Source organism: Talaromyces proteolyticus (assembly GCF_021365285.1).
Source record: "Talaromyces proteolyticus strain PMI_201 chromosome Unknown BGW36scaffold_11, whole genome shotgun sequence".
Lineage (NCBI taxonomy): Eukaryota > Fungi > Ascomycota > Eurotiomycetes > Eurotiales > Trichocomaceae > Talaromyces > Talaromyces proteolyticus.
In genome coordinates, this window is record NW_025764287.1 from 184,406 (window position 1) to 197,296 (window position 12,891).

The window sequence follows — 12,891 nt, forward strand, 5'->3', positions numbered from 1 at the left end:
CTCCTTTATACTAAGTAAACTAGTCAGTTAAACACCATACTGGAGTACGTTAGATGTTTGGCTCCATTGAACGGAACGGGATGTTCAAGTGTTCAAGGCTCTAGTTTTAGCTGTTTACGCATCGACGACGCAAACAGGTCATGGCATGATCATAAGATATTGATATATCATGACCCCAGAGACACTGTTCCTCCGATAACCTTTTCATAAAACCCGCAACCTCCATGTCGAGTCGATTATAATGGATCGAGTGGACTATATGAAATCCACTGGCCTTACTTCCGTGGCAGGACGACAGAATGTCCGGGACATCCGAAACATTTTTGCACGATGCTCGACTAGAATCGGCACTAGCCAGAGAGGTGTCGAACATTTTATTGGAAGTGTTGGACAAAATATGGCCAATAGTACTAGACCGATCACATCCGCATAAGTGTTTGCAGGCGACACTTGATGTGGCATTACATCAGATTGAGCTGATAGAGCAAAAAGCCAAATATACGAGTCTTCAGAGAGAAAATGATAACCTCAAGAAGAAGATCCGTGCATCGCAAGCGATCCTCGACCTAAATCGCCATCTTTCAGATTCCGATTAGCACGAGATCCAACCTATAATGTGTGCATTTATCAGAAGTGAGAGTAACGCAGTTGTCATTTATCGCTTCCTCTTTTCAATGTCTTTGATTTTGGAACTGTATTGCGGTATCAAACGAGTCGCGAACTTTAATTTGCGATTGATGGGTGAATTAGATTTGGTTTGGGGATTTCCATGGATACAGCACGGTTGATGCCATATGCTTGTATGAAAAGAGTTAGGCAAATATCCATGATGAGTACAAATTTTAATTCTACCAGGATCCGGCAGTAACTTTGACCGATTATAACATCCTTCATAAATTATATCGGAATTTGATTCCAATCCGGCTAAGCAGGTTCCCAATCAGACCTACTGAGCGGCAATTCAACGATACAGGTCTACGAACCCTAATCTCGATTCGCCACTCCCTACCGGGGAGGCTGGGCCAGCTAAATTGATAAGTTTAATTATATCAGTTCAATGAACAATTAATTGTCCCTCAACAATGGGAAATCTTGCCATAGATTCAAAATTTCAATTCGATCTTGAAGATGAAGTTTGGGGTCGGTAAGAGTTGTACATGCACCCAAAATCTTTGACCTGACTAGCCTATCCTACCCCTCACCAACACCTTGATACGTAGTGATAGTGACCTATTGGTCATAACACTCGAGCAGCCTCTACTAGCCAGCCACTTATTAATTGCTTCATCTGCGCGTGCGGCCGTTAGTTGGGACCATATGACGTATGTTGGTCACAAAACTGGTAAACTCATTGCTGACACTACTGCATGATGTAACTTACATTGCATGATCAAACTTTATAATTGGAGGCTGTGTCCACCGTTGACCTATACAAGGGTCAGCGGCGGCCGAGCTTTAGGCATTAACTGCTAAAGACCAAGTACTCCGTGGGTCCATCGAAATTAATAGTGCTGCCGGGCCCCTTCATCGGGATCCCTTCATCCGAACAGGAGTGTGCTCAGACTTCCAGATATCCCGGGTTATTAGCCCAAAATTGGTTGATACTCCGTTATACTGTACCGTAGCCTGATGTGATTGGCTGAGTACGCCGCTGCTAGCACCTAAGCAAAACGGGTATTAGCTCTCGACAACTTAGAAGTCGGCGCATAGAGAGACTTGAAATAGGACGCCACGGATTAAATTAAGCGCCCAGGTTTTAAAGCTAATTAAATCATTCTGTGGCTAGAGTCTACAGATGTACATGGTCCTCCTTCTAGGCTCTGTTTTACAAGCTAGAGTTTGCTTCGAGCCCCTTATGAGAGTGATTATCTTCGTCTCGTTGCTTGTCCGACCGAAACTAGGTTTGCCAGCTATGAATTAGATAATTGTTTCCGGACATGTGTCTGTGGGGGGCATACACACTCAAATTGTTACTGTGCATCGGAGTGCGATGAATATGATTAAAGGCATGTGGCAGCCCCGAAGCCGTTTCATTCCTTGAGTCTTTCTCGACAATATCCACGCTGCATGATTATTACACTGGACGTATATATGGTCTGATCTGTGCTCACATGTATTGGATCTACAAGTGCATTACCGACTATCCGAATTAATGAAACACGCAATATTAGTACGAGGTTATCCTAGAGTAAGGTAGTTGACTAAAGACTATCTAGTGATTAATTTATTACATGGTCCGTGTCTGTGTGTTTATAGGAAGACACCATATTTTGCACCTTGCAATATCCAGTGCCTTACTCGAAATTGAACCGAGGCGGTTTAACAGCGGCCCGTCGATCGCTTCCCAATAGGTCATACGATGATTGCCGTAAACTTTTTTTCTAGTCACGCAGTGGGGTTGAAGGAAAACTTAAGTCTGGGATTTCTTCGGACGCTTCCCAAGGGTTCCGTTAACAACATTCTTGACTTCCTCAGTCCAGTTACTAAGGTCCTTTAAATGTTCCCAGATGGAGCTGATGTCTTGTAACATTTTCCTAGAGGCCTGATTATTATATTGGTAATCTCAAATCCGAATATTGGGGGCCGAGATACTCCATCTGTCGTTCGTTCCTAGTTACTACCTCTTGTAAGCGCCTGTGGCGCAATTAGCTAAGATGACTTCTCGTATTATTGGCAGTCTTACTCTAAGACCTGATTGTGACTGGAGACAAATAATTAGTCATATTGTCCATTCTAGTGGGCTTAAGGATCGGTTTCCTTTACCTCATCAATGTCTGGCGTAAACAACTGGTGTGGTCACATTAGTTGGTAATGAGGCATGAGGTGAGTCACGAGCATACACGATATCTTGGCCATGTCTGTCATCCATTATTAGCAATGAACTAATCTTCCTTTCTCAGACATACTCCTCTAATCTTTCCTCTACAGTGCTATTGTCTAAATCGGAGAATCTGGTGAATGGAGCAAGGGTACATCAGCGAACGCTCCATTTGTAATGTAGAAATCCATACGAGGTCATTAGAACTTTGTTATTGCTGGCTTCTTGCATATTATCTGATGCGACGTCCTCAACAGAGGTATGTTCAGTGGTAACAACATTGCTAAGCCATTGTCGCCAAAATTGGGCTTCAGGAGTGGACATGGTGGAAATGGGAGCAGACAAGAAAAACCAAATAGCAGAAATAGCCTATGGATAGAGAACTGAAAGCACAATGAGCCCCTTTAAGTCTTTGAAGCACTTCGGAGAGCCATTCGAATGTAATTCGGCGGGTCTATGCTATCAACATTTATCTGCGCCCCGTTACGTCCATCACCTGGTGGCCCCGTATAGAGATAGTCATCTGAGCCCATTGTGGTTGTCAGGCCGGGCGGAAAAGACTGCGATGGAAATGATTCGGATGGAAAAGGCTCGGGTTGAAAAGATTGCGTTTGGAAATGTGCAACTGCTTGAGGCTGGAAAATCGCAGGTTCTGAAAACGGTGCCATGGCGACGGATGGATCATTGTGATTGCGACGGGGACTTTCTAAATTGGCTGCAGCGGTGCTATACTTTCTTAATTGCACAGCAAGTTCATCCGGAGGTTTCAATGATGTTGAAATCCAGTGGCCGAGTTTATTGACGAGAACAAAAAGATCTTCTTTATCTTTTTTTAACCTGTTGATCTCTCCATCTTTTGCGTTCATCATCTCGTCGAGAGACATCTGTCTGCGTTAGATAGGTCATCGCTTTTTGGATCCCTGGAGACTTGCCATGGCTTTCATCAATACAGGCTGAGACTGGACAATTCTCCACGAGCGGGTCAAGTCATCATGACCATGTGAGCCGATAGAACCGTTAGATTGCATGATGGTAAGTAATGGTGCGGGTATGAGATGCTAGGACTGCGAACTGGGACAGTTGAATCTGGAAGCTGGAATTAGCTCAAAGATAAACACGGCGGAATAAGAGGACTGCTTATGAAGGAAAATCGCGAATGTCCCCGGTATCTAGCCAGTCAAGTTAACACCGAGTTTAAACACTTTTAAACACCCCTATCTAAAGGTCCACAATGTGAAATGCGGCGCAGACCTGTGTTTGTGTAGATTGACGCCGGGAACGAACACCCTGGTCTAACGGCCCACATCGTGAAATGTGCGGCGCTGCATTGCTTTCACCAACATGTGTTGGTTAATGTTGAATCTTGACTGGCAGATGTTCAAATGCCTATAGACACAAAGAACATTTCAACGCAGCCCACCCCCTCATTTCCCCTCCTTAACTTGTTTTCCAACAGTGTCTTAGTCTGTGCGGCAATCCGCAAAGAAAGAAGGGCAATAAAACTGTTGAATTGCGCAAAGTGTCCTGTGCACATCAAACGACCTTCAACATGGCAATTAGAAAGGGACAAAAGAAGGCGCAGCGCAAAGTGACAACGGCGCTGAGAAGAAAAGGAAGCAAGGCGACGAAGAGGAATATCATACCATGGGAAACGCGTGAGAAGGAGGAGATCGTCGCATTCTGCGAAAAGCACCATGCAAAAGGATGGGATGAGATGTGTAGGCTCTGGCAAGCAGAGTACGGCAAACGACGGACGAGGGAATCTTTGCGCGGAAAATGGAATTATCTGACGGAGGGTGGTAAAGAACCGGGCGGTCACCGAGACGATGACGCCGGCCTAGGTGCTTGTGTAGGAGCGGACCCAGCAGCCGCCCCGAAAGTAATGCTTTCCAACGAGCCACCCCAACCTCTTTGCGACAGTATTTACCGTCTACTTCAGAGCGGGCTTGCAAATCATGACCGGCGCCAGGAAATGGCCCCGAGAGCTAAAAGCTATGAAAAGCCCTATGAGGGAAGACTCATCAAGATGCTAAGCAAAGGTGAGGCTCCGAATCCGTTTGATCAATGCATCTAACGAAAGCAGCATTCGATTTCTGTCGCCAGTAAAACAGGGTCGATAGAAAGCTCATTGTCGCCAGGTATAGGCGGGCACGCCACAAGAGTCAAGAGGGTAATTTCCAGTTGGCATCTAATAATGTATCGTGGCCTTGTTAGACCCCATTTCGTGTATATATACCTAAAGCATGTACGTCGCGTTCGAGTTGATGTACTGCAGCAGTATGGCGGCCTGGTTGAGACTGGAATCGGACCACGGCGGTTGGTCAATCGAAGATAGCGGACAGATGAGAAGTACTATTAGGTTTCTGAAGCGCCCCTGTGATCAATTTCCAGCTCTTGTATTTTTCCTCGGTAGATCCACTAAGAAGCAAGCATTACGATGCCTGCTGCCACATAATAATACAACCAGACAAGGCGCCCCAGGAATTGCCAAGATTCACTTAAATTCTGTTGATACTGATGCGCATCATCCCAATCTTTTTATCGATGGAGATCTCGACAAGCCAAAAAGCGTAAACACTGCCTACAATGTATCCGCTCGGGTCGATAAATCGTTAGTTCGCCGGCATAGGCTTCATAGAGATGCTGGCCAATCACACGCAGGTCTTAGAGACTATTTGTTCCGTCGATGCATTCTGCCATTTGTGCATCTCCTGTGTGTCTTTGTAGATGATTTGGTTGAGTCTGAAATGATAAGCGATTGGGTCTCGCCGAGCAGTCTGAAAGGGACCTCGGCTCATCCACGAGTAGTGATTATCTTGGCCAAGCAAAGCAATCAAGGCAAGGCCGAAGAGATCGCCGCAGATGCAACACACCGTGGATGTACTGTATCGATTCTCGATTTGCACGGCCGTCTTGACCTCTCGGGGCCCGCCCGTTTCGACCCTTTACGTTCCCTAATCCGGCGCGAACTGGCCGTAGAGCTTGAAGGGCGCCACACACAAGGGTTACTCTATTCTGCGACACACCTCGAGTCTCTTCTGACAAGGGCAGTCCGACATGCGGCCGAACATCCAGGAACAGATTTTGACGTCGTGTCTGCCGTTAGAGAGAACAATCCAGTCCCCCCCGGGATAAAGCAACACCTTCAAAATGTTCTTTCCGTTGCGAGCGAGGCACAGCTCTCATTTCAAGACGCGGCGGTATTCATTGCGTCAGCTCTGGTGGTTGATGCCTTCCCACCGGGCATGCACGGTATGGTTCATCACATTTCTATTCCTGCTCTGTCCTCAGCTATGGGCTGCAGTTGGTAGGACATTGTTGCTGACCCGGCGTAGCATTCGACCCTGGTCTAGTATTCGATCGCCTGTATGCTGACCCCTGCAAGCAAGCGTGGCAGGCGATAGCGCCGAACGACGTGCAGAAAGCTGATGACAGAGTAAGAGGTGAATTCATCCGCCTGTTGGACCTAGTACGGCCGCGGGGACGGGCTATCAACCTCAGAGGACTGGTACTTCGGTCCAGTCGAACATGGGCCCAATTGAAAACAAATGTAACTTGCCTATTCTGCCTGCTTCGAGGAACATGTGATGTGCTGCCATGTGGACACGCAATTTGCGAGGTCTGCATTCGCAGGTTAGGCGACCATGCCCAGGCGGAGTATCATTTCAGGATGAAGATCTGTCAGATCTGCGGAGACACATTTGACTATATGATTCGTCTTCTACCGCCAACACAACGACCCAGCATTCTAGTTCTCGATGGAGGAGGTATCCGAGGCGCAATCAGTCTCGGGTTCCTGCAGGCGCTTGAAAGATATACCGAATTGCGACATTTTCACCTGACGGTGGCGACCAGTGTTGGTTAGTCAGACATGTAACAAAGACATACAGAATACTAATCGCACACCATACCAGGGGCGCTGATTGCATTTTACCGGACTCTGCTGTGTTACTCAGCCGAACATGCCCAGGAAGTATTCAAGTCTTTTGGGCATGGCATCTTCCCTCAAGGGCCGTATACTGTATTAGACTTTGTGACAAGCATGCTAGCTGATGGCAGGTACAATTCTGACATACTCGATTCCGCCTTAGCAAAAGCGTTAACGAAGCAGTTGAGGTTATTTGAAACCTCAGTGGCCCAGCCATCCGGCAGCCTCGTGGCCGTCACGGCCAGCCACGTCGAAAAAAATGGCTCATTGTGTTTGTTTACAAATTATCGGCCATCAGAGCGCATGGATGAGAGAACCTCATACGACATCATCACCCCAAAGAGAGTGGTTGACGAACCTTTTCTTTGGCAAGTGTAGGCTTTGCTCTATTATGATCGTTGATCTCGGTCGCTCAGCGTGGCTAACTACCCGGTTAATAGAGGACGATGCGCTGTGGCTGCGCTAGGGTAACGTTTTGAAAAGATAAAAGGAATATTGGCTAATACCGGTAGATATTTCAAACCTCACCATCTGCCGGGACTCGGGACATTCCAAGACGGAGGCGTTTGTGCAAACTGTCCGCTGAGAGTTGCTCTCCACGAGAGTAAACTGCTCTGGCCGTCGGGAAGCCGACCAAACCTTATCGTGAGTATCGGCACGGGATTTTTAGACCAAGAGCCCCCAGGTATTACCAGCAGAGCGTCTTCGCGTACCCCATTAGACCCTGTGCTCGGTGCTGATAGCGGCGACGACGGAGTGTGTAGCGTTGCGGGAGCAATGCGCTCTCATCGTTCACAACCTAATACTGAACCAAACGTGGGCAGATCTAGGATAAGGTCGAAGACTGCGAGGAGCGGCGTCCGGAACCAAGAGGCATCCGTGAAAGGAGGTCGCCAGGAAGAAAATACGGAGTCGAGACAGTCCATTTTCTCTATCATTAACCTGTTACCAGGCTTATCAAGGGTACTGACCCGAGGATATGTGAAGCGGGCGAAAGATGTTTTTCTCAATTCCCCCGCCGTTGACGGTAATAAAGGTTGGAAAGACGCTCGCGACAGCATACCCGAGGCCCTGAAGGACGATGTATTCCGACTTGACCTTCCTCTCCAAGCACGGCTCCCTGAATTGGATGATGCGGCGCGGATCGATGACTTGAGCAACTCTGCATTCAATATTCCGGACGCCCTCGCACGTAGCCTCCAGACAACGTCATTCTTCTTCGAACTGGATGAAGAGCCAGCTTATTGGGGTTACCTATATCACTGTCAGGGCTCGATCCTATGCGACAAGCTCGATCCAAGTGCGCTCCTATCCCAGCTACAGCGTGATTTGCCCAACGCGCAGTTCGTCACAGGAAGTGGTGAGCATCTTGGTCTAGTTGTGGATCACAACGGTTGCGAAAATTGCGGTTATTATAGGAAGCAGGTCAACCTCAGTGTGTCTTGCCTGGACGACATCATCCAGCTAGGTGTTGCCAGTGGCTCAATCTTTTCGAAAATCGGCGGCTTCCCAAGTTCTATCCAAGCCATCTCGAACGATCAACAACAAAATGCACCATTTGGACGAGCGGACCACTCAACCTATCAATGGGCACGTTCACGTCAGTGTTACTGTACCACAGGCAGCAAGCGAGGAATACCAGGTGTTGCAGTCCGTCTTCCATCGAAAAGACCGCGACTTGAGGGGAAATAGTCGCAGGATAGTATTCAATGTAAGCCGCGTCTGACTGAATTCAGAGGGGGTTTGTTGCTTTTAGGTGCTGCTGCGCGAAATGGGGTTACAGAGCATTGGTGCCACGTCTTCGTTAGAGTGGCCCGGGGGGCAGGGACTAATTAAGCGTGCTGTGTACAGATGGCTGTGTGGGGCTTGGCCCAAACAAGGGTGTCTGCAGGGAGAATGTATTTTGTTTTTTTTCCTTTACTAGGTAATACGTAATCGCGAATTAGTACATTTCTTTTGACAGGCGATATATTGTACAAAATCCGTCCTAAATGAATTGATCTATTTACGGGAGTACCACATTGTCGGGACGGCCGTGCTCTCCTCTGAAGAATTTTAGAGGGATGTGATTGGAGGAGATAAGGCCAACCAACGCTTCTCCTCAATGTCTAATTGGTAGTGCTTTATACAGTGGTTTGCACATTCAGCCTGACAAAATCAATCATTTTGCGTTGATGAAAAGGCGGTACGCTGGCAACTAAACGTCTTACTCATCAGAATAATGTTTTTATATTGGCTATGAATGGTTTTTCTAACCGTTCTGGGTTTAGCACCGGATGCTGGGAAATGAGCAACAATCCGAGACTGTCAAGCTGATTGTGCAAACCACCGTATAGTCGACCATACGACCAGTATCAAGTATCAGGAGCACAGTCCACCTCTTTCGGGGCCCAGGGTGGGGATACTACTATCGAGCAGAGGCCCTTTTTGACAGCTTGTAGTCCAATCAGAAGGATCTCCTTGGCAACAATACAACGTGATACCAATCACGCTTATCCTGGACAACATTGGTCAATTATGTGTATTCTGTTGGTAATTTGTATGTATTGCGGTAGTATAAAAGTCATATGTGCATTTGCTTACTAGCGTTCTGCTCATATCTAAGCAAAATATTATACATAGAAGTATTCATATTTGATTAATTATAATTTATTGCCAGGGCACTAATAGGCATAGAAAGGCGTGAACCATCAGGTTAGATCGATGTGATGAATGCTGTGTTGGCGTGTTTAAAACACCGAAAAGTCATAGTGATTCTCGTCGGGGTCCTGAAGATTGTTTCCTATAATGCTATAATATGCTACTTATTCATTGAATATGTTATTCACCTTTTTGTGATATCCTCATTTTTGATTTAATCTGCACTGATTAATATTAAAATTGTATGTTTTTCAAACTATGAAGATAGAAGTCATTTACATATTAGAGGGATCCTCACTACTTGATTTCATCTTGTTCTGCTGGCTACAGGATCTGACCCTCCTGCAAATGGATAGGTCAATTGGCTTTTTATAGGCCGTCTTCTTATAATATCAGTGTATCAGGGAAAATTATGCTTCGCTCTTCCTGGTTTGTGGAAGGTATGCTATTTAGTGTAATTATAGTGCGTGCGAAAATAAAGATGGTCTATGATTCGGTGAGAAATTCGAAGATTGTTCAGACTATATAAGAGCCGTAGTGAGTTCAAACAAGTTCTATACATAAGTCCGAGTTCATCTCTATCAAGTCTACAGTTACGAAAATATCATACAATGGCAACAGCAGACAACGAACTCTATACTACTCTTGTTTGGTCTGGTTTCATAAAACATGGCAATAGAACTGGACCTGAAACGCCAATCAATCAAAACATTAGAGAGGGAACTATAACACTTAACGAGACTCAGAGCTCCGCTTTGCAAGATAGCCGTCAATCTATTATAAATCACCTGGAAAGTACAAGAAATGAGGAACGTGATAAGATTGTTGATCTTTCCACCTTTGGCGCATTGCCAAATGGTATGACCTTGGAGGAAAAACGATCAGTTTTTGAAAAGGTTTGCAGGAACCAGGATAAAATGGATCTCTGGAACGATATTTCAGAAAGTAAGTTGCCTTGATAATATGAGTATGACTTGAAAATTAAACTGCGCCTAGAACTAGTAAAAGAGGCAAGCGGAGGCACTGATGACACTGGCGGCACTGATGACACTGGCGGCACTGATGACACTGGCGGCACTGATGACACTGGCGGCACTGATGACACTGGCGGCACTGATGATACTGGCGGCACTGATGATACTGGCGGCACTGGAAGAGCAGACAATGCAAAACGGCCGTGTCAGCCGCCTCCAAACAGAAAGATTGTCGGTAGTGGCAAAGGATCAACCAGTCGATACTCAAATGTACCCCAGTCAGTGGAAGATTTCTGGCCATATTCATTTGCTATGAGTGAGCATATGGCACTTATCTTTGAAAAGAGGACCAAAAGAAAAACCATATCCGGCAACTCTAGTTATTATGGAATCCAAAGAGAGGTATACGATGTAGATAAAAAAAAGAAGATCTTTCAGTATGAGCTTGTCACAGCACGCGAAGTTTCAGGACTTCTAGATGACTGGAACCAATTGAAGGACGACGAAAAGTTGGTATTTAACGCAGCTGATCGAAAATCGCCAGAAAATCCTGGGAGACTTCTGTACATTTACATGGTTTTCCCACACCAAACTAAAAGAGGGAAGAAGGACAGCTATAGCCCTACAGCAACGACAGAGGTTTTCGTTCAGTTCGAAAAACTTGGGAACCAAGTTATTACGCTGTCTATGCTCAAGAATATGTATGGGAATACTCTAGATTGGGATATTCAACATATATGTGACAGAGACGGCATTCCACCTCCTTGGAAATGGTTACCGGCACAGGCCGTTACAGATATTAAGGAGGCTCATAATTATACACCTAAAGCTCGAGATACGGATTCCGTGACCTTGGAAGAAAAAATGGCGGCACTCAGTCTGGACAATACCATGCCGAGAACCTCCTTGAGCCCTGTGGGGGCAACAGTCTCCACCAATGTCCCTCCAAAAATGAAAAGAATATCAAGAAGCACTTCACGAGGGGCAGGTGCTATACCTGGTTTAAAGAGCTCCCAAAGTCCTTTCCCGGAGACTTCCCAGTCAAATCAGGACCCATTCGGCGCAAGACTGGATAGAATTGAAAGGGTACTTGCTGGAATATTGGAGAAGCTGGGTGTGGAGGAAGATTGAGACCATGACAGAAGACACTAATTAGGCTTGCATTATGACTTTCTGTGTTTCTGATTTTCTTGCAAACTACACGCTGATTATGAATGATAGTGAGACGCCCAACCACATGGATCGGTGCAGGCCACCATGGTCTCAGCTCCCAATATTGTATAAGTCTTGCATGGTTTTTTCACTTGGAGGTGGGTAATATGTGTTCTATAGACAGTTAGTATTTAGAAAATTGATATTTTCCATATCACTTGCGAGTTCTTCCTTAGAAGGCGGCCATCCTAACTCAGAGTTAAAGATATAGATCTGGCCTGTACTTTTAATTCGAAGAAAAACAAATGCGTGAGCACCACATATAATGCTGTACTTTGCAGCTTTTCGGAATAGCCCATCTTTCCGGCGGTTCTTCTGTTGCGTTCTAGATCGACGGCTCGATGATTTGGGCGTCATTTTGCAAGGTTTTGGAGTCATTTCTATGTTATTTATTTTTCGTCTACTTACTATTGAAGGGATTATTGTATTTATGTGTGAAAATGGACCTTAGATCCTATGAATGAGCACCTACCAACTAATATATGGGTTGATAACTAGCAAGCATAAACACTGGCACGGTCATTCTCAAAATTAGCTTGACCAGTCAACATGAGTATAGTCTGCGCTTTACTCCTATGCTCTGGCTCGAATTTTACTTAGTACACATGGTTGGAATTTTTGTCAACACAGGCCTTCGAGTTTTCGAGTGCATATAGAGTACATATGGCAATTGTACAGTAAGGACAGAAGGGATAACAACATGGAACGCAAAACAGATTACAAGAAATCGAATGGGAATCTATGGAAATTTCGGCAGGATCCTACGATCTAAACATGCTGTGGGTCTATATATTTTCGTGGCTTATTCTACCTATCAACATACCTATAGAATATGAACACCTCCTACAATATTTATTTTTTGTTTGGTACTATGTATTATTGATTCTGATTAAACCGAATCAGCCAGTCAATTACGGCTCTAAACTAAGAGTCGCTTGGTTGACTTAGGGTAGATCAATTGAGACACCGTGTGGATGTCAACACTGTGGATACATGTGAATCCGCATATAGATGTGGGTATATAATGAAAATAGGCCTGCTTTTAAACACTGTGTAAATATGGGGTTTTTATGGATGGAGGGAGTTGCGCCCATCAAAGTTGAAAGGCGTGGCCCAGGGCTTCGTCATCTTCAGTGCGTGACGGTATAAGATGACAAAATTCTTAGCTAAGGTGGCAACCGCTTATTAGTTTCGGACTTAATCTGTACAACTAACTCGAGATGATAGTAATTGTGATGATTATGCATGATCCTTGTCTGGAGTTATATTGGCATAAGTACAAGCATAAGCAGCATGACATATTTACATAACAAGCATAT

At 45.5% G+C, this 12,891-nt stretch overlaps 6 protein-coding genes across 6 annotated transcripts; 4 read left to right on the top strand and 2 right to left on the bottom strand.

Annotated features, from left to right (window-relative positions):
• Positions 1-124: 124 nt before the first annotated feature.
• On the top strand, positions 125-695 carry BGW36DRAFT_38537 (uncharacterized protein). The gene has a single exon (XM_046216898.1). The coding sequence runs from the start codon at positions 300-302 to the stop codon at positions 594-596; it is 297 nt and encodes a 98-aa protein (XP_046067836.1). The 5' UTR covers positions 125-299; the 3' UTR covers positions 597-695.
• A 2,324-nt stretch (positions 696-3,019) lies between these two features.
• On the bottom strand, positions 3,020-4,095 carry BGW36DRAFT_38755 (uncharacterized protein). Its single transcript, XM_046217135.1, has 4 exons — positions 4,070-4,095; positions 3,960-3,987; positions 3,751-3,897; positions 3,020-3,702 (listed from the first exon to the last, which is right to left on the bottom strand). Exons 3-4 carry the CDS (start codon positions 3,844-3,846, stop codon positions 3,223-3,225), a joined length of 576 nt encoding a protein of 191 aa, XP_046067837.1. The 5' UTR covers positions 3,847-3,897; positions 3,960-3,987; positions 4,070-4,095; the 3' UTR covers positions 3,020-3,222.
• A 272-nt stretch (positions 4,096-4,367) lies between these two features.
• Positions 4,368-4,892, top strand: BGW36DRAFT_362873 (uncharacterized protein; the record flags this gene model as incomplete). The annotated part of the gene is made up of 1 exon (XM_046214409.1): positions 4,368-4,892. One exon carries the CDS (start codon positions 4,368-4,370, stop codon positions 4,890-4,892), a length of 525 nt encoding a protein of 174 aa, XP_046067838.1.
• Positions 4,893-5,097: 205 nt separating this feature from the next.
• Positions 5,098-8,438, top strand: BGW36DRAFT_304357 (uncharacterized protein; the record flags this gene model as incomplete). Its single annotated transcript, XM_046211959.1, has 6 exons — positions 5,098-6,070; positions 6,154-6,678; positions 6,733-7,120; positions 7,187-7,213; positions 7,259-7,455; positions 7,699-8,438. 6 exons carry the CDS (start codon positions 5,098-5,100, stop codon positions 8,436-8,438), a joined length of 2,850 nt encoding a protein of 949 aa, XP_046067839.1.
• A 1,559-nt stretch (positions 8,439-9,997) lies between these two features.
• Positions 9,998-11,491, top strand: BGW36DRAFT_431090 (uncharacterized protein; the record flags this gene model as incomplete). The annotated part of the gene is made up of 2 exons (XM_046220929.1): positions 9,998-10,331; positions 10,383-11,491. 2 exons carry the CDS (start codon positions 9,998-10,000, stop codon positions 11,489-11,491), a joined length of 1,443 nt encoding a protein of 480 aa, XP_046067840.1.
• Positions 11,492-11,734: 243 nt separating this feature from the next.
• BGW36DRAFT_276532 (uncharacterized protein) lies at positions 11,735-11,917 on the bottom strand (the record flags this gene model as incomplete). Its single annotated transcript, XM_046210191.1, has 1 exon — positions 11,735-11,917. A coding segment is annotated over one exon (183 nt), but the record flags the coding sequence as incomplete, so codon positions are not given.
• Positions 11,918-12,891: the final 974 nt, after the last annotated feature.